This window comes from Ceratotherium simum, chromosome 33 (assembly GCF_057802395.1).
Source record: "Ceratotherium simum simum isolate JZ-2026a chromosome 33, ASM5780239v1, whole genome shotgun sequence".
Taxonomy (NCBI): Eukaryota; Metazoa; Chordata; class Mammalia; order Perissodactyla; family Rhinocerotidae; genus Ceratotherium; species Ceratotherium simum.
This window is the reverse complement of record NC_141932.1, coordinates 16,734,877-16,754,135: the sequence shown is the minus strand read 5'-3', so window position 1 is coordinate 16,754,135 and position 19,259 is coordinate 16,734,877. Positions and strand designations below refer to the sequence as shown.

The window sequence follows — 19,259 nt, the reverse complement described above, 5'->3', positions numbered from 1 at the left end:
AGAGGTACCTTGGTATTATGCCCAGATGCGGCCTAATTTGATGATAAGGGGCGATGCTAGGGCTGATGGGCGTGGCTCGTCGCTTAGAATAAAGCAGGGGGCGTGGCTAGAGTGAGGGGCGGGACCGAATGCTTGACTGGCAGTGGGGGCGGGGCTATGCCGAGTTGGCAGGCCAGGGTTGAAATAGCTGCTCCGGAAGACAGCTTCCTAGTTTTGACCTTGGGTCTGGTGACCTGTTGGTGCAGGCTGCGATGGAGTCGGAGTGGGACCCTCTGAGGACGCTGGGGGTGGTTACCGCCGTGTGCCTGCTGCTGTGGGCGACTTGGGTGGTGGGCCACACAGTGTACGTCTACCTGCTGCCCCAGGCACGCCGGGGCGCCCCCTGGCTCCGGGCGCATGGAGCCTGGGCAGGTGAGGCGCAATGGCTCTGCGCCAGGTGGGTAGGGGTGGGGGCCGCAGGAATGAGACAGACGACAGGTGAGGACCCCCAATCAGGGCAGAGGCGGGGGCACTCCTGGAAGCAAGGCATGTGAAGGCTGCAGTGACCAGGACAAGGGGGCACCCAGAAAAGGCACAAGAAGGGCCAGGAGGGAGTGGAGGACCTGGCAGGGGGAAGGATCTGGGGAAGGCTGAGGGTGGGCTGGGGCAAAGTCTCAGGCTGCCTCCTCCTGCCCCTCCTCCTCTCGTCTGTAGTGGTGACAGGTGCCACCAGCGGCATCGGCAGGGCCTACGCACACGAGGTGAGTCACGAGATCTTGGAGCCTACGGGGTGAGGGGAGCTTCTGTCTGTTGGCCTGCTGTCAGCTTCCCCTGCTAGACTGAAAATTGCATGCTTTATCTGGTTCCCTCGGATGTCCTCTCCTCCAGGAAGCCTTCCCTCTGGTCCCCAGACTGGGGGCAGCTGTTTACAATGGGCTTCTACCGCCCCTCAACATTCTCCCAACATCACCCTGATTCAGTCATTCAAAACATGTTTGTTGACCACCTCTGTGTGCCAGGCATCTTCCAGGTCCTGGGGGTACAGCAGTGAACAAAATAGATTTAAAAAATCAAAAGACCTTGCCCTCTCAGAGCTTATGTTCTAGTGAGGGGAGACAGGGTAAACAAAATTAACAAATAAAATACAGAGTGTGTCAAAACGCGGCAAGTGTTAAGCAGAAAAATCAATCAAGAAAGGGGAACAGGGAGCCCTGGGGATGTGAGGGTTCTGATTTTTATATAGGATGATCAGAGAAGACGTCACTGAGATGGTGATGTTGAGAAAAGACTTTAAGGAGGTGAGGGAGGGAGTTATGTGGATAAAGGGATTTCCAGGGAGAAGAAACAGCCAGTACAAAGGTCCTGAGGTAGGGAGCATTGCTTGTTGGAGAAGCCGGGAGGTGGCCACTGTGATTGTATCAGAGTGAGAAGGAGAATGGAGGAGTAGGAGTTGAAAACAGAGATGCAATTTCAGGGCATATCATGGAGAATCTGGTAGGTTATTGTGGGGACATTAATATTTACTGAGTGAGATGGGATCCTGGGAGAGTTCTGAGCAAAAGGGAGATATGATGCTATAGGGGGTGAGGGTGGAAGCAGAGAGATCAGCTAAGATGCTCTTGCAAAATCTAAGCAGGAGATGCTGATGATTTAGACCAGCGTGACAAAACTAGAGGTGTGAGAAGTACTTGGATTCTAGGTTATTTTGAAGGTAGAGCTGACAAGACTTACTGAAAGTTTGGATGTGGAGTGTGACTCCAATGTTTTTACCTTGTAACCTGAAACCTTGCTAAACTCTCTTCTTACTTATTGTAATTTTTTTGTAGATTTATTGGGATTTTCTATGTCACCTGTGAATAGAGATCATTTCTTCGTTTTCAATCCATACACCTTTTATTTCTTTTTCTTGCCTTACTGCACTGGCTAGGAACTTCGATATGATGTTGAAAAGCGCGGGAAGAGTGAAGATCCTTGCCGTGTTCCTGATCTTAGGGGAAAGGCATTCAGTCTTTTACCATTAAATATAATGTTAGCTGTAGGTTTTATGTTTTATTTGTTTATTTATTTATGTGCCCTTTATAAGGTTAAGAAGGTCCCTTCTATACCTAGCTTGCTGAGAGTTTTTTATCATGAATGAAGGTTGGCTTTTGTCAAGTAATTTTTCAGTATCTATTGAAACAATCATATTGTTTTTCTCCTTTAGTCTGTTTATGTGGTCAATTATATTGATTGATTTTGTGAATGTTGAACCAACCTTGCATTCCTGGGATAAACCCCACTTGGTCCTTTTTATATATTCCCCCATTAGATTTACTAATATTTCGTTGAGGGTTTTGTGTGTAAGTTTATGAGTTTCTTTTCTTGTAATATCTTTGTTTGGTTTTTGATATTAGGGTAATGCTGGCCTCATAAAATAAATTACTACAAGATTTTTGACCAGAATACCTGAAAGAATGGAGCTGCCCTTACCGAGATGGGGTTGAACTGAGGGAGGACCAGGTTTGGGGAAAACAGGCAGGAGTTTAATTTTGGACATTTTAAGTTTGAGATACCAATTAGGTGTCCAAGTTGAGAAGTCTGCAATTGGGTATACCACTGTGGAGTTCAGAAGGGAAGTCTGGGTGGAAATATAAATTTAAGCATCATCAACATAATGATGCCATTTGAAGTCGTGAGACTAGATGAGAAGACCATGGGAGTGGGTGTAGATAGAGGAGGGGAGCAGTCTGAATCACCCCAAAACGCTCCCTGGAGCACCCAAAGTCAAGAAGTACAGAAGATGAGGAGGAGCAAGAAATGAGACAGAGTACAAAGAACACCAGGGATGGAGGAGAGGTCTTGGAAGCCAGATAAAGAATGTTTACAGGAAGAGAAGGTGATCACTTTGCCAGTTGCTGCTGGAGTGCTGAGAACATAGCATTGGGTTTACCCACATGGAAGTTATTGGCGACCAAAGTGGTTTGGGTGGCATGGAGGGGACAGGAGCCCGACTGGAGTGGGTATGAGAGGGTATGGGAGGAGAACGAGTGTAGACAATCCTTTCTAGGAATGTTGAGTGAAGGGGGAGAGGGAGGTAGTAAGAAATGGGGCAACCCCTAGACAGGGAAGGTGGGAGAGATTACAGCAGGTTTGCATGCTGATGGGAATAATCCAGAAGAGGGAGAAGTTGTGATGCAGGAGAAGATGGGAGAAAAGCTGGAGCAATGTCCTTGAGTGGGCAAGAATGTTGGGAAAGCTAGGGCGTGAGTAGAAGGGCAACCCTGGGGGAAAGGGAGCGTATTGCGTCTAGATGCAAGTTGGCGGGTAGTGATGGCCACTCTGGGTCATCACTGGCTGGGGACTGGTCTGTGCCACCACTGCCCTCTGAGCCCCATGAGGGCAGAGCTGGGGCTGTCTTTGTCAGTGCCACCTGGCACAGGGCCAGGCACAAGCAGACGCTAGGCAAGTGTTTGTTGAATGAATGAATGCCCTTCACAGCATCAGCCTCTCTGATGCACAGAGTTGTTGAGATGTTTGTGCCCAGCCTCCCCCCAGAGCTGATGGACACTCAGTTCCACATAACACATCACCCTCAGACATGCAGGTTGAGAGGGTCAGACATGCACCAAAATGCTACTTGGCACCCATTCCACAAATATTTGCTAACTCTGTTTCAAGGGGGAGGGCATTCAGGGCAGAAGGACAGTATATGCAAAGGCCCAGAGGCAGGAAAATCCAGGGGGTGTTCCTGGGGCTAGATGAACCATCTGCTGTGCCTGGACTCCCATAGAGGGCCGCTGGCAGGAAGTTCAGCTGAAGACTCAGGCTGGAGCCAGGGTGAGGAGCATGGTTTTTTTCCCAAGGGCCCTGGGGAGTCAAGGCAGGTTCTGAGCAGGAGAGGCAGGGGCAGGTTCATGCTTTAGAAAGAGCCCTCCGGCTGCTGAGTGGACGGTGGAGAAGAGGGGATGGGACTGAGTCTGCCTTGGGCACCTTGTGTCCCCAGCATCACCCAGCAAAGAGTAAGTGTTCCGTAGACACATTTTGAATAAATGTTTGGAGGAAGGAAGGAACAAACACTTGAATTATTGGATTCTTATATCACTGCGAATAAGCCCAAGTCTTTACTGGGGCATTCGAGGCCCTGTATCTGGTCCCCTGTCCACTTCACTTGGCTCCTGCACAACCAGCCACTTCCCTCCGTGCACGCGGGACTCCACGCTGTCCTCCGAGCTGCCAGCCTGTGTGCAAGGGCCTTTGCATTTACTGTTCCACCTGCCTAGAATACTCCTTCCCCAGAACGCATGAGTGTTTTTCTCTTTTGTTCGCTTCTGCATCTACAGTGCCTACCACACTATGCAACGTGCAGTCAGCACAGTAAGTATTTGTGGAATCAATCAATCAATGAATTCTCTGCAGCTCGCCCGGAGAGGTCTGAACATCGTCCTCATCAGTAGAAGCCTGAGCAAGCTGGAGCACGAGGCAAAGGAGATAGGTGAGCGCCCGGGGGCTGGGCCAGGAAAGTTTGGGACAGCGGATGGGGCTAGACCAGAGCTAGGTTGGGGGCGTGGCCAGGGGCGTGGCCAGGGCGGAGGCGGGGCTCTGGCTGCTGCGGGGGCCAGGGAAGGGATGGGGCAGAGGCTTGGGCTGCACAGGGACAGGGGTGGGGTGGAGGCAGATGTGGGACTGTGTTCCAGCTAAGGGCCGGCTCCCACTGTCCCCCCTTCCCAGAGCGGCTTCATGGAAAGATCACACGGATCATCCAGGCCGACTTCACCGGGGGCTTGGAGATCTACGGGGCCATTGAGGCAGGACTGAAGGACCTGGAGATCGGAATACTGGGTGAGTCCCCTTGCCTGCTCTGGGGAGCCATGCCCTCCACTGCCCCATGCTCACCCTGACCGGCGACCCTCTTGTGGTGGCCCTCCCTCTGCCCCCACCTGGTCTCCCTGGGACTGTTGGAGTGACGCAATTTGCCCCCTCTCTTATCAGTGAACAATGTGGGCATGCAATATACACAAGGCTTGAAGAAACTGCTCGACTGTGACAACGTCGCCAAAGTGAGTGAGACCGAGGACAGGGTTAGCCTGCCCAGCATCTCTTTCTCCCACTACTGCCCTCTGTTGGAAAACTCACGCAGTACGCTAGCTTTGTTAGAACAAGGCACTCTGCTGCCTCCGCTGGAAAATTGTTTTTTTTTTGTTAATTAATTAATTAATTAATTTCTCCCAAAGCCCCAGTAGACAGTTGTATGTCATAGCTGCACGTCCTTCTAGTTGCTGTATGTGGGACTCGGCCTCAGCATGGCGGGAGAAGCAGTGCACAGTGCGCACCCGGGATCTGAACCTGGGCCGCCAGCAGCGGAGCGCGTGCACTTAACCGCTAAGCCACGGGGCGGGCCCTGGGAAATTGTTTTAAAAGCTGCAAATCTCTGATGTCTGGGACGTGAAGGCGATCCCCTTCCATGGGGCGCCCTTGTGAAGTGCCCAACCGGTACAACTGTTCAAGTTGAGTCTGCTTCTGCCCTTTCCTGTTCCCTGGTGCTAACTAAGGGGACCCACGTGGGAAAGGGGGACCCACATAGGAAAACCAGTGCCTGCCATTTGCAGCGTGTGGTTTTCCAAATTTTTATTCGGGGTCATTCTTGAACCTATGGGGTTTTTTCTCTTAATCACCTGTACATATAGCCCCATACTGCTTCTGATGAGAGTTACATGGTCCGTTGTACTTCCATTTCAGCTGCCAACCTTTTTTGTTAAATTAATTATTTTCTTCATTTTTTTTTGGTTAAATCAAAGTTATAAAGAGTCAAATAGTTCTACAAGGGTTGTTAAAGAAAACGGCCTACCCCATTCTCATTTCCTATTCTGCAGAGCGGGGTTTCTCAATATTCACCCTACTGACATTTGGGGCTGATGATTCCTTGTCATGGGTGCTGTTCTGCGCATGTAGGATGTTTAGCAGCATCCGTGGTCTCTACCCACTATATGCCAATAGCATCTGCCCTCCAGCTGTGATAACCAAAAATGTCTCCACCTATGCCCAAAAATCCCCTGAGGAGCGAATCCCACCTGGCTGAGGACCACTGCCCTAGAAACTATCACTTTCAATTATTTTAAAATATTTGTGTGTGTGTGTGTGTGTGTGTGTGTGAGGAAGATCAGCCCTGAGCTAACATCCATGCTAATCCTCCTCTTTTTGCTGAGGAAGACTGGCCCTGAGCTAACATCTATTGCCAATCCTCCTTCTTTTTTTTTTCTTTCCCTTTTTTCTCCCCAAAGCCCCAGTAGATAGTTGTATGTCATAGTTGCACATCCTTGTAGTTGCTCTATGTGGGACACCGCCTCAGCATGGCCCAATAAGTAGTGCATCGGTGTGCGCCCGGGATCCGAACCCGGGCCTCCAGTAGCAGAGCCGGTGCATTTAACCGCTAAGCCACGGGGCTGGCCCCCTACTTTCAACTTTACAAAATATATAACTCATACTTTTAAATAATCTGTTTATAGTGTACATCTTGATTTTTCAGTTTTAGCCATTATCTGGTAACTACCTCCAATGGAAGAGGAGGATTATTTCTCATTCATAGACCTAGTGCCGACACCACAAACACACACCCCAGGCCTCCCATCCCCCAGGATAAGATTTCATAGATGTGGCTACAGAATCACATTACTGTGCATATGAAAACACTGTCCACAGATGAGCCATGTAGTGGACTATGATTATTTTTCCTTTCTTTAACAACTTTTTATTTTCCCTGGAGTTAGTCATTGCCTTGATTTTTCATTTGCTTGTGTTGCTATATACTTATCGCTACTTCAACTCTGAACTATAATCCAAAACTATAAAAAAGTTCAAGCAATTTCATCTTCCTGAAGAAATCTCTCCAAGATCCCTCTGTCCTGCTCCTGTCTGGACTGGTTACCCTCTATGCTGCAAATCCTGTGACCTCCCTTTATCTTTCTCCTAGGAAGCCCCTGTTTTCTCTATCATGTTATAGCATTTTTTGGTTTACTTCCTCATTTTGTTGGAGCGTATCCTCCAGTAGCCTCCTGAGAGAGGATGCATGGATGGTAAAATGTTCAGCTCTGTTTTCTATCAGTTATGTGACTTTGGATACATAACTTCATTTGTCTGAGCCTCAGTTTCATATCTATAAAATGGGAATAAATATTTTTGCTGGTCTCACAGAGCTGTTATCATGATGGAATGAAATAATGCACATAAACGTAAGTTGTGTGCTCTGTAAATGTTGGCTATTATTATTAGACAAAACAGAAGATCAGGATGGTTTAAAAATTTTTTATTTTAAACATTATTATTTCAAAAGTAAGGCATATGCTCATTTTATAAAATTTAAAGAGAGGCTAGCTGGGTATTCTGCCTCTGGTATTAGAGGAAGTTGTTTGAGACCAACCCTGCAAATGAGAACGATTAGGAAAACTGGATACAAAGTTTTAAGAATAACTGTTTGGAGACATCATAGAACTAGGAAGGCAATGAAGAATTGTAGCACCAAGATTTGAGGGAGGAGAGAATCCAACAGAGAGGAATTTGACGTTTGGAGCAACATTTCCCTTCAAGGTGGCTGAGAGTTTAAGAAGCCATGCAGAGCTTTCAACATACTGTTGGTGCTCCAACGAATAATGTAATTATTTCAAATTTACAAATTTACAAATTATTTCAAAATTACATTTCAATAATGTAATTTTTCAAAGCTTTGAAAAATATCCCAGGCTTTAGGTTGGTACTCTGAAGAATTATAATCTAGGAGTTATGGTCAAGTAGAATAGACTAAGTTTTACAGGAACTGAAACCGTGTTTCAAATGAACTTGGTCCCGGTTGGGATGAAGATGACTTGACATTTTAGCGCCCCCTAGTTTAGCTGCCTGGAAGCGAAAAAACCAAACATGTCATCGTTAGAGGAAAACGAAGTAGTTCAGAACCTCCAATTAGCAACACAATTTTTTTATATTAAATATCAAGCACTCAATAAAATATAACCGGGGATATTAGGAAAAAATCATGACTGAAAACAGAAGAAATAATAGATCATGTAAATAGGTCCACATGTGACCAAGATAATGGAAATATCAGCATAGATTTTTTAAAAAATAGTGATAAGATTTATATAATATCCAAACAGGAACTCTGGACCTATTAAGCAATAACTCTCCATTCTTCCCTACTCTCAACCCCTGGTAACCTCTCTTCTCCTTTCTGTCTTTACGAATTTGCTGATTCTAGATACTTCATACAAGTGGAATCATAGAATATTTTTCCTTTTGTGTCTGGCTTATTTCAGCGTAATGTTTTCACTTTCATCCATGTTGTAGCAAGGATAAGAACTTCATTCCTTTTCTTTTCTTTCTTTCTTTACTATTTTTTTGTGAGGAAGATTAGCCCTGAGCTAACAACCATTGTCAATCTTCCTCTTTTTGCTGTGGAAGATTGGCTCTGGGCTAACATCCTTGCCCATCTTCCTCTACTTTATATGAGATGCCGCCACAGCGTGGCTTGATGAGCAGTGCACTGGTCTGAGCTGGGGATCCGAACCTGTGAACCCTGGGACCGCCAAATTGGAGTACATGAACTTAACCGCTGTGCCACCAGGCCAGCCCCTATTTTCTTTATTTTTCAATTGTGGCAAATAGACATAACATAAAATTTGCCGTTTTAACTACATTTAAGTGTACAATTCAGTGGCATTTTGTACATTCACATTATTGTGAACCCGTCGCCACCATCCATCTCTAGGACTTTGTCAGTATCCCCTACTGAAATTCTGTACCCATTAAACAATTACTTCCCAGTCCTCCCTATCCCCTGCTGCTGGAAATCACCATTCTACTTTCTGTCTCTATGAATTTGACTACACTAGGTACCTCATCATGTAAGTGGAATCATGTTGTATCTGTCCTTTTGTGCCTGGCTTATTTCATGTAGCATAATATTTTCAAGGTTCATCTCTGTTGTAGCAAGTGTCACAATTTCCTTGCTTTTTAAAGGCTGAATAGTATTCCTTTGTATGTACACACCACATTTTGTTTATCCGTTCATCTGTTGATGGACACTTGGGTTGTTTCCACTTTTTGGCTATTGTGAATAATGCTGCTGTGAACATTGGTGTACAAATATCTGTTTTTGTCCCTGATTTTAGTTCTTTTGGGCATATACCCAGAAGTGGAAATGATGGATGCAAGATTTGTTTGGATATTCAGGGTCCTTTGAGATTCCATATGAATTTTAGGTTGAATTTTACTATTTCTGCAAAAAAAATGCTGTTAGCATTTTGATAGAGATTGCATTGAATCTGTAGATCATTTTGGGTAGTAATGACATGTTAGCAATATTAAGTCTTCCAATCCACGTACATGGGATGCCTTTCCAATTATTTGTCTCTTCTTTAGTATATTTCAGTAATGTTTTGTAGTTTTCAGTATATGAATGAGTCTTTCCTCCTTGGTTAAGTTAATTCCTAAGTGTCTTTATTCATTTTTGTGTGTGTGAGGAAGATCAGCCCTGAGCTAACATCCATGCCAATCCTCCTCTTTTTGCTGAGGAAGACTGGCCCTGGGCTAACATCTGTGCCTATCTTCCTCCACTTTATATGGGACGCCGCCACAACATGGCCTGACAAGTGGTGCCCCGGGATCCGAACCCGGGCCCCCAGCAGCGGAGTGCATACACTTAACCACTTCACCAGGGGGCTGGCCCCTAAGTATGTTTATTCTTTTTGCTGTTATGGTAAATGGAATTGTTTTCATAACTTCCCTTTTGAATTGTTCATTGTTAGTGTAAAGAAACACAACTGATTTTTTTGTGTGTTGATTTTGTATCTTTCTGCTTTGTGAATTCATTTATTATTTCTCACATTTTTTTGTGAAACTTTAGGATTTTCTACATATGAGATCATCTGCAAACAGAGATAACTTTGCTTCTTCCTTTCCAATTTAGATGCCTTTGATTTTTTTTTCTCGCCTAATTGCTCTGGCTAGAACTTCCAATGCTATGCTGAATAGAAATGGTGAAAGCAGGAAATGCTTTCAGTATTTCACCATTGAGTATGACATTAGCTGTGAGCTTTTCATGTTTATTCTTCATATTTTTCTTATGTTGAGGTAGTTTCCTTCTATTCTTGGTTTGTTGAGTCTTTTAATCATGAAAGGGTGTTGAATTTTGTCAAATGCTTTTTCTACATCAATTGAGATGACCATGTGGCTTTTTTCCTTTCCTTTTCTGTTAATGGGTTGTAGTACATTAATCAATTTTTGTATGTTGAACCATCCTTGCATTCCAGGAATGAATCCCACTTGGTCATGGTGTATAATCCTTTTACTATGCTGATGAATTCAGTCTGCTAGTATTTTGTTGAGGATTTTTGTGTCAATGTTCATAAGGGATATTGGTTTGTAGATTTCTTTTCCTGTGGTGTCTTTGTCTGGCATTGGTATCAAGGCAATGCTGGCCTCATAGAAGTTAGGAAACGTTCCCTCCTCTGCAATTTTTTGGAAGAGTTTGAGAAGGATTCGCATTAGTTCTTCTTTAAGTGTTTGGTAGAATTCGCCAGTGAAGCCATCTGTCCAGGGACTTTCTTTCTTGAAAAGTTTTTGATTACTGATTCAATCTCCTTACTAGTTATGGGTCTAGTCAAGTTTTCTATCTCTTTCTGATTTAGTTGTAGTAGGTTTTGTGTTTCTAGGAATTTTATCTAGATTATCCAATTTGTTGGCATACGATTGTTCACAGTGCTCTCTTACAATCTTTTTTGCGTCTGTAGAATCAGTAGTAATGTCCCACTTTCATTTCCGATTTTAGTAATTTCAGTGTTTTTCTTTTATTCTTAGTCAATCTAGATAAATGTCAATTTTGTTAATCTTTTCAAAGAACCAATTTCTGGTTTCATTGATTTTCTTTGTTATTTCTCTATTCTCTCTTTTATTTTTCCCTGCTCTAATATTTATAATTTATTTTCTTCTGTTAACTATGGGTTTAGTTTGCTCTTTTTTTTTCTAGTTCCTTAAGTTATAGAGTTAAGTTGTTGATTTGGGCTATTTTTTCTTTCTTTCTTTCTTTTTTGTTTTGGTGAGGAAGATTAGCCCTGAGCTAACATCTGTTGCCAATCCTCCTCTCTTTGCTGCGGAAGATTGGCCCTGGGCTAACATCTGTGCCCATCTTCCTCTACTTTATATGTGGGACACTGCCACAGCATGGCTTGATAAACAATGCATAGGTCCATGCCTGGGATCTGAAACTGCAAACTCCAGGCTGCCGAAACAGAGCACGTGAACTTAACCACTATGCCACCCTATTTTTTCTTTTTTTTTCTTTTTTTTTTTGTGAGGAAGATCAGCCCTGAGCTAACATCCATGCTAATCCTCCTCTTTTTGCTGAGGAAGACCGGCTCTGAGCTAACATCTATTGCCAATCCTCCTCCTTTTTTTTTCCTCCAAAACCCCAGCAGATAGTTGTGTGTCATAGTTGCACATCCTTCTAGTTGCTGTATGTGGGACACGGCCTCTGCATGGCTGGAGAAGCGGTGTGTTGGTGCGCGCCTGGGATCCGAACCTGGGCCGCCAGTAGCGGAGCATGCGCACTTCACAACTAAGCCATGGGGCCAGCCCCTATTTTTTCTTTTTTAATGGAAGCATTTACAGCTATAAAATTTCCCCTTAGCACTACTTTCCCTGCATGCCCTAAGTTTTGCTGTGCTGTGTTTTCACTTTCATTTGTATTTGTCTCTAAGTATTTTTAAAATTTCCTTTGTGATTTTTTTCTTTGATCCATTGGTATTTAAGAATTGCAGAAGTTCTTTATGTAATATGTATATTAATCCATTATCAAAAGTATGATTTGCAAATATTTTCTGCCATTTTGTGAGTTGTCTTTTCACTCTGTTGATTGTATCTTTTATTTGTGTGCGAGGAAGATTGGCCCTGAGCCTTTTTGCTGAGGAAGACTGGCCCTGGGCTAACATCCATGCCATCTTCCTCTACTTTATATGGGACGCCGCTACAGCACGGCTTGACAAGTGGCGCATCGGTGCGCGCCCGGGATCCGAACCAGCGAACCCCAGGCCACCGCAGCGGAGCGCGCTCACTTAACTGCTTGCGCCACCGAGCCGGCCCCCTGTTGATGGTATCTTTTAATGTACAAAAGGTTTTAATTTTGATGAAGTACAGTTTATCTATTTTTCTTTTGTTGCTTGTGCTTTTGGTGTCATATCCAAGAAATCATTGCCAACCTCATGTCTTGAAGCTTTTCTGCTGCATTTTCTTTCAAGAGTTTTATAATTTTAGCCCTTATATTTAGAGCTTTGATCCATTTTGAGTTTTTTTGTATATGGTGTTTTGCTTCATATATTTTGGGGCTCTGTTGTTATGTCTGTATATGTTTATAATTGTTATATCATCTTGCTGAATTTAACTTTTTAAAAATATAATGCCTTTCTTTGTCTTTTGTAATCTTTTTTAAACTTAATGTCTATATTGTCTGACAAATTTATAGCCACCTCAGCTCTCTTTTCATCACTATTTGCACAGGATATCTTTTTCTGTCTTCTTATTTTCAATATCTTTATGTCTTCGTATCCAAAGTGAATTCCTTGTAGACAGCATACAGTTAGATGATGTTTTTAAATTCAAACTGCCAAGTTCTGTCTTTTAATAGAAGGGTTTAATCCATTTGTAAAAAGTACTGGTAAGGAAGGATTTACCTCTGCCATTCAGCTATTTGTTTTCTGTATGTCATATTTTTCCCCTCTATTCCTGATAACTTTTTTTATTTAGTTGAATTTTTAGAGTGTACCATTTTGATTTCCTTCTTCTTTCCTTTTCTGTATATTTTTAAAGTTTCTTAGTGGTTACCTAGGGTATTACAGTTAACATCTTAAACTTATAACAAACTAGTTTTAATAATACCAACTTATTTTCAGTTGTATACAAACACTCTGCTCCTATACATATCTTCCCTCCTCGTTTATACTATTATTGTCATATTACACGTACAAGATGCACAAGGTCACATCTTCGTACATTGTGTGTCCATTAACATAGATAACATAAATTTATAATGATTGCTTTATACATTTGCCTTTTAAATCATATAGAGAAAACAGGCGTTACAAACCAAAAGTAAAATAGTGCTGGCTTGTCTATTTATCTATGTAGTTATCTTAATCTGTTTCTTTATTTCTTCTTATGGCTTTGATTATTTTCTAGTGTTTTTGCATTTCAGCCTGAAAGACTCCCTTTAGCATTTCTTGTAGGGCAGGTCTACTGGTAATGATATCCCTTACCCTTTGTTTATATAGGAATGTCTTACTTTTTCCCTCATTCTTGAAGGATAGTTTTGCTGGACATAGAATTCTTGGTTGAAAGGTTTTTTGTTTTTAGGACTTTAAATATGCTATCCCACTGCTTTCTGGCCTCCATGGTTTCTGATGTGAAATCAGCTATTAATCCTATTAAGAATCATTTGTTCATGATGAGTTGCTTCTCTCTTGCTGCTTTCAAAATTCTCGTTGTCTTTGGGTTTTGAGAATTTGACCATAATGTGTCATGGTGCAGATCTCCTTGAGTTTATCCTACTTGGTGTTTGTTAGGCTTCTTGGGTATGTATGTTTCATTGGATTTGAGAAGTTTTCAGTCTTTATTTCTTCAAATTTATTTCTTCTCTTTTCTCTCTCTTCTCCCTCCTTTCTAGAGACTCTGTGACATGTAGACTAGTATGTTTGATGTCCCCCAGATTCCTCAGGCTTTGTTCATTTTTCTCCTTCTTTTTTTTCTTTTTTGCTCTTCAGGCTGGATACTTTCACTTGTCTTATCTTCAACAATGCTGATCTTTTTTCCCACTTGCTCAAGTATGCTGTTGAACCCCCCTAGTAAATTTTTCATTTCAGTTATTGAACTTTCAGCTGCAGAATTTCTGTTTGGTTCTTTTTTTTTTTTTTTAAGCTATTTGTATTTATTTATTTATTTTTGTGAGGAAGATCAGCCCTGAGCTAACATCCATGCTAATCCTCCTCTTTTTGCTGAGGAAGACCAGCTCTGAGCTGACATCTATTGCCAATCCTCCTCCGTTTTTTTCCCCAAAGCCCCAGTAGATAGTTGTATGTCATAGTTGCACATCCTTCTGGTTGCTGTATGTGGGACACGGCCTCAGCATGGCCGGAGAAGCGGTGCATCAGTGCGTGCCCGGGATCCGAACCCTGGGCCGCCAGTAGCGGAGTGCACGCACTTAACCGCTAAGCCACAGGGCTGGCCCTGTTTGGTTCTTTTTTATAATTGCTCTCTCTTGCTTGATATTCTCATTTTGTTCATATACCACTTTCTTGATTTCTATTAGTTCATTTTCTATAGTTTCCTTTAGTTCATGGAGTATATTTAAGACAGTTGACTAAACATAGTTGACTAGTAATTTCAATGTCTGGGTTTTCTCAGAGATGGTTTCCATGAAATTATTATTTTTTGCTGTGTATGGGCCATCCTTTCCTTCTTCTTTCCAAATATTTGTTGAAATAACTATGATTAATATAGTCAACATATTAAAAATCATAATTGAGAATTTACTCAGAAAACTGGAAATTTTAAAAATGCAAATTCTAGGATTGAAAAACATGATTATCAAAAAGCAACTTTATGGATAGATTTAATAATGAAACAGACACAGTTGAAAAGAGAATAGGTGAACTGAAAGTGAGGACAGAAGTAGATATCTGGCACTTGCACGGAAAGGCAAAAGGATACAAAATATAGAAAGGGAAAAGAGATATGTAGGGTTTTGTGAAAATGCCTAATGTGTGTAACTGGAGTCCCAGAGGAGAGAAGAGGGAAAATGGGGATGAAGTGAGGTTTAAAATCCTAATAGCTAAATATTGTGCACTCCTGACAAAAGATATCAAGCACCAATCAAATTCCAGAATCACTATGACCCCCAAGCAGTTTAAAAACAAAACCACATCAGGCATGTCCGAGTAAAATGCTGAAAACTAAAGTCACAGGGAAAATCTTAACAACACACAGCAAATGCAGATTATGAATTATTTTCTTGAACCTATGGAACATTTCACAAAATTGATCATTTGCTGGACCATAAAGCAATTTTCAACAAATTTCAGAGGCTCCAAATGATACAGTTTGTTCTCTTTCCAAAGTGAAATTAAGCTAGATATAAATTATTTTAAAAATTGGGAGACACCTACGTGTTTGGAAATCAAATAATACACTTATAGAAAAATCTCTTGGTCACAAATAACAATAAAAGCTAGGAAATATTTTGAACTGAATGATAATAAAAGAGTACACATCAAAATTTGCGGGATGCAAGGAAAATATATGCCCTTAAGTGCATGCATTGAAAAAAGAAAGTTGAAAATCAGTTATTTAAGTACTCATCTGAGGAGGTTAGAAAAAGAACATCAAAGAACAAAAAGATGGAAATAAGAAGGATAAGAGCAAGAATTAATGCAATAGAATACAAACTTTCAAAATAGAGGATTTAGAAAGTCAAAAATCTGAGCTGAAAGTCTAATAAAATTGACAAAATTCTATAACGTGGATCAAGAAAAGAGAGAGAGAAGGCACAGATGACTAATGTCAGACATGAAAATGAGGCTGTCACTGGAGATATTAAAAATATAAGAAGGTCCTACTGAGACTTAATGGCAAAAATTTGAAATTTTAGATTACTTGAGCCATTTCCTAGAAAACGTCCAAATACAAGAAGAAGTAGAATACCTGACTAGTGTTCTATCTGTTAAAGAAATTGAGGGGGCTGGCCCTGTTGCCTAGTGGTTAGGTTTGGCAGGCTCTGCTTCGGCAACCCAGGTTTGGATCCCGGGCGTGGACCTACACCACTCATTGGCAGCCATGCTGTGGTGCTGACCCACATACAAAATAGAGGAAGATTGGCATGGATGTTAGCTCAGGGTGAATCTTTCTCAGGAAAAAAGAAAAAAAATCCAAAGGGAGAAGTTTATGAAATGAAGGTGAAAATTTCCCTTCACCGTCCAATCCCATTCCCCAAAAGTGACGCCCAATTAAAAATGTGCGAGGTATTTTTTTTTCTTTATGCTTATGGAAGCAGGTATGTATATTTTTTAATCCAGATGGCAGGCAGTCTACTATTCTGCACTTCACCTTTTACAAGTAGGCATATGTCTTGTGGATCATTCTAATCAGAATAAATCACTGACCCATTCTTTTTACTTGTGGCACAACGATCCATCCATTGGCTACACTGTATTCATTTAGTCATTCTGCCATTGATGAGCATTAGGGATGTTTCCTATTATGTGTGACTAGAAATAGGGTTGCAACGAATATCTCTGGACATATTGCTTCCCACATGTGTGAGTATCCTGGAAAAGAATAAATTTGCGGAAGTGGAGTTGATGGGTCAAAGGGTGTGTGCACTTTAAATTTTAGTAGGTGCTACTTTAAAAAAAATGTGTTCCATGTTAAAAGAAAACTAAGCTAGGAAATAAGACAGGTGGGAGTTATGGCAGGGCTGGTAAAGGGAAGGAGTGATTTGTTTCGTTTTCTTCTCCAGAGACTCCTGGATATTATAAACTGCAACATACTGTCTGTGGTCCAGGTGAGGCTGGGCTAGGAGGGACTGGGTCCGAGGTCAGTGTAACTCTGACTACTCTGGGTGGTCCCCAGCATCCCCCAGTGCTGGGTCTGGTGTGGAGAAGACGCTAGGGGAGTATTCCCTGAGGGAAGGCAGGGGGAGAGGAGTGAACTTGAGGAGGGGGTGGGAGTCTCTGGGTGGGTGAAAGGATTGTAAAGGGGAATGATGGGTCCTCCCCACTCTTCTCTACAGATGACTGGAATTGTCCTGCCCCAAATGGTCACCAGGTGAGAGTCAATCTCTTTCTCTTCCACTCTGGATCCTCCCCATCCAACCCCCAGGCCTTCTCCATTCCCCAGCGGTCCCACCCACGGTTCCAACTCTTCCCTGTCCCCCTGATGTTTCTCAGATAAGGGCTTGGGCTAAGGGTTGGCGGTGGGGGAGTCACCTGGACCCTCTCTCCCACTGGCAGTGACCACCTTCCAACTAATGCTTTCTCCCCTAGGGGCAAAGGCATCATCATCAACATCTCTTCAGGATCTGAAGCGAGACCTTGTCCACTTTTAGCAGTGTACGCGGCCACTAAGGTACCTGGACCCACAGACCTGGGGCGAGGGCTGTCCTGCCATGCTGAAATGCCTGCTGTAGCCCTTTATTCTGGCACTGAAAGTTATGGGGGAAAAGTCCTCTGTGTGTGTGTGTGTGTGTGTGTGTGTGTGTAAGATGTGCCACCTGAGTCTGGGGCTATGAAAATGTCAAACAGACATCTGGGGCACAATCCAGTAGGCAAGCCAGAATTTTTGTTTGTTTTTAAGAGAAAGGGAGGCTAGGGGTCAAGACAACACGTGAGGTGGGAAGGAGTCAGGGAATTCAGAGACTGGCCTGGCTGGAATGGAGAGTGGGTGTATGGGAACAGAGGGAGGGCTTAGAACACGGAAGCGTTCAGGTGTTAAGGTGAGGACTTGGGCGGCGAGCCCCGGGGGCCTAGGAGCCATGGAGTGTTCTGCACAGGGAAGGCTCTGGGTCCTGGGACCCTCCCTCTCCTTCCTCCACAGGCCTTTGTGCGAAGCTTCTCCATGGCGGTGGGCGCAGAGTACTTCTCTCAGGGGGTCGACGTGCAGGTACCTGACTCCGCGGGGGCGGGGCTCATAAGGGACGTGGCGACAGTGGCAGCTCAGAAGGGGAGGGGCTCGGACAGGAGGTAGGAGCTAAGGGACAGTGGAGGCTCCTAGCAGCCGCGACCTGTCTGAGAGAGTACAGTGCTTCCGAAGAGCTGGAGTTGAGCAGCGCTCAGAGCCCTGGGTTTGCATGGTGGGCGTGGTCTCGGGGGCGTGGTCCACCAGGGGCGTGGCACCTGGGGGGTGGCCTCCCGGGGCGTGCCGCCTATGGGGCGTGGTCACCGGGGCGTGGTCTGCAGGAGGCGTGGTCTCCCGAGGGCTTGGTCTCCTGGGGGCTTGGTCTCTTGGGACGTGCTATCTAGGGGCGTGGTCTCAGGGGCAGGCGCTCGGAGACCCACGTGGGACCGCAGCGAGAGGGTGGGCCTCTGGGATCCTCAGAGAGGGCCTGGGAGCGTAGGCTGGGATAGGAGGGGACTTCTCTCCTTTACCCTCTTCCTTCCTGCAGACAGTGAGCCCCTACATGGTCTCCACGAACATGACCCAAAACTCTCACTGGGGAGTGAATGCCGAAGACTTTGCTCGGCAGGCGCTGGACACCCTTGGCCTCACCTCCCACACCCCTGGGTGCCTCAGCCACACTTTGCAGGTGCCTTCACGGGGCAATCATGGGCAGAGAGCCGGATGTAACATTCCCTGGCCCCGGTCCACTAGTCCTCAAGGGGGGAGACATCCAGAGGAGGGGAGGGCCCCCACCCTGGGCTGGGGAGACAGGAGAGGAGATGAGGCACCCAAAGATGGGGCCCATCCTGATCCCTTGTACCTCTCCTTCTCAGACTTTCCTGGTGTTTTTCGTGCCCAACTGGTTTTCTCTCAGTCGCTGGGGAGTGAAGTTAGCATCTCTGTGGGCGAGCAAGTACAATGCGAAATTCGGGAAATAAAGGCGTTGAAGAGGCGTAGCCGCTTGATTCTCATCTCCCACCCCCCAGTCCTGGGCCGGGGCTGTTGATGTTAGCAAAGATGTGCCACCCGTGAGAACAGATGGACAAGCGGGCGATGGAACAGAACTGGACCCCCGAACACCTGGACATTTAGTGACAACTCAGCCTCTCAAACCTCTGACAGGAAGATGGAGTTTTTAATATGTGGCGCTGAGTCAACTAGATGGCCATTTGGGGAAAAAGAAAACTTATATACATAATTGTAGTGGCGATGGTTGCAAAACTTTGTGAATATCCTAAAAACCACTGAATTGTACACATTTAAAGGGTGAATTTTATGATATGTGAATTATATCGCAATAAAAATAATTTTTAAAATAGAGACCCTCCTAAGTGTATTTATGTGTATATATATTTTTATAAGTACATATACATATATAATCTATGTTATATACATAATTTTATATAATATATAATTTTTATGTAAGTATATATATAATTTTAAAAATAGAGACCCCTTAAGTATATATAATTGGATCCATTCGTCACACCATACACCTGCATAAACTCCAAATGGATCAGAAATCCCCATGTAAAAGGGAAACACAACAACTAGAAGCACACAGGAATGAATTCCTTCCCATCTTGGGAGTGGGAGAATCTAACTAATACCGA

The 19,259-nt window shown here is 43.8% G+C and overlaps 1 protein-coding gene across 1 annotated transcript; it reads left to right on the top strand.

The window, feature by feature from the left end:
- The first annotated feature begins 249 nt into the window (after window positions 1-249).
- LOC101407377 (very-long-chain 3-oxoacyl-CoA reductase-like) lies at window positions 250-18,966 on the top strand. The gene is made up of 11 exons (XM_004440372.3): window positions 250-411; window positions 694-740; window positions 4,375-4,450; window positions 4,687-4,797; window positions 4,948-5,015; window positions 16,508-16,552; window positions 16,781-16,815; window positions 17,034-17,115; window positions 17,584-17,649; window positions 18,152-18,292; window positions 18,480-18,966. The coding sequence occupies exons 1-11, from the start codon at window positions 252-254 to the stop codon at window positions 18,582-18,584; spliced, it is 936 nt and encodes a 311-aa protein (XP_004440429.1). The 5' UTR covers window positions 250-251; the 3' UTR covers window positions 18,585-18,966.
- The last annotated feature ends 293 nt before the right edge of the window (window positions 18,967-19,259 follow it).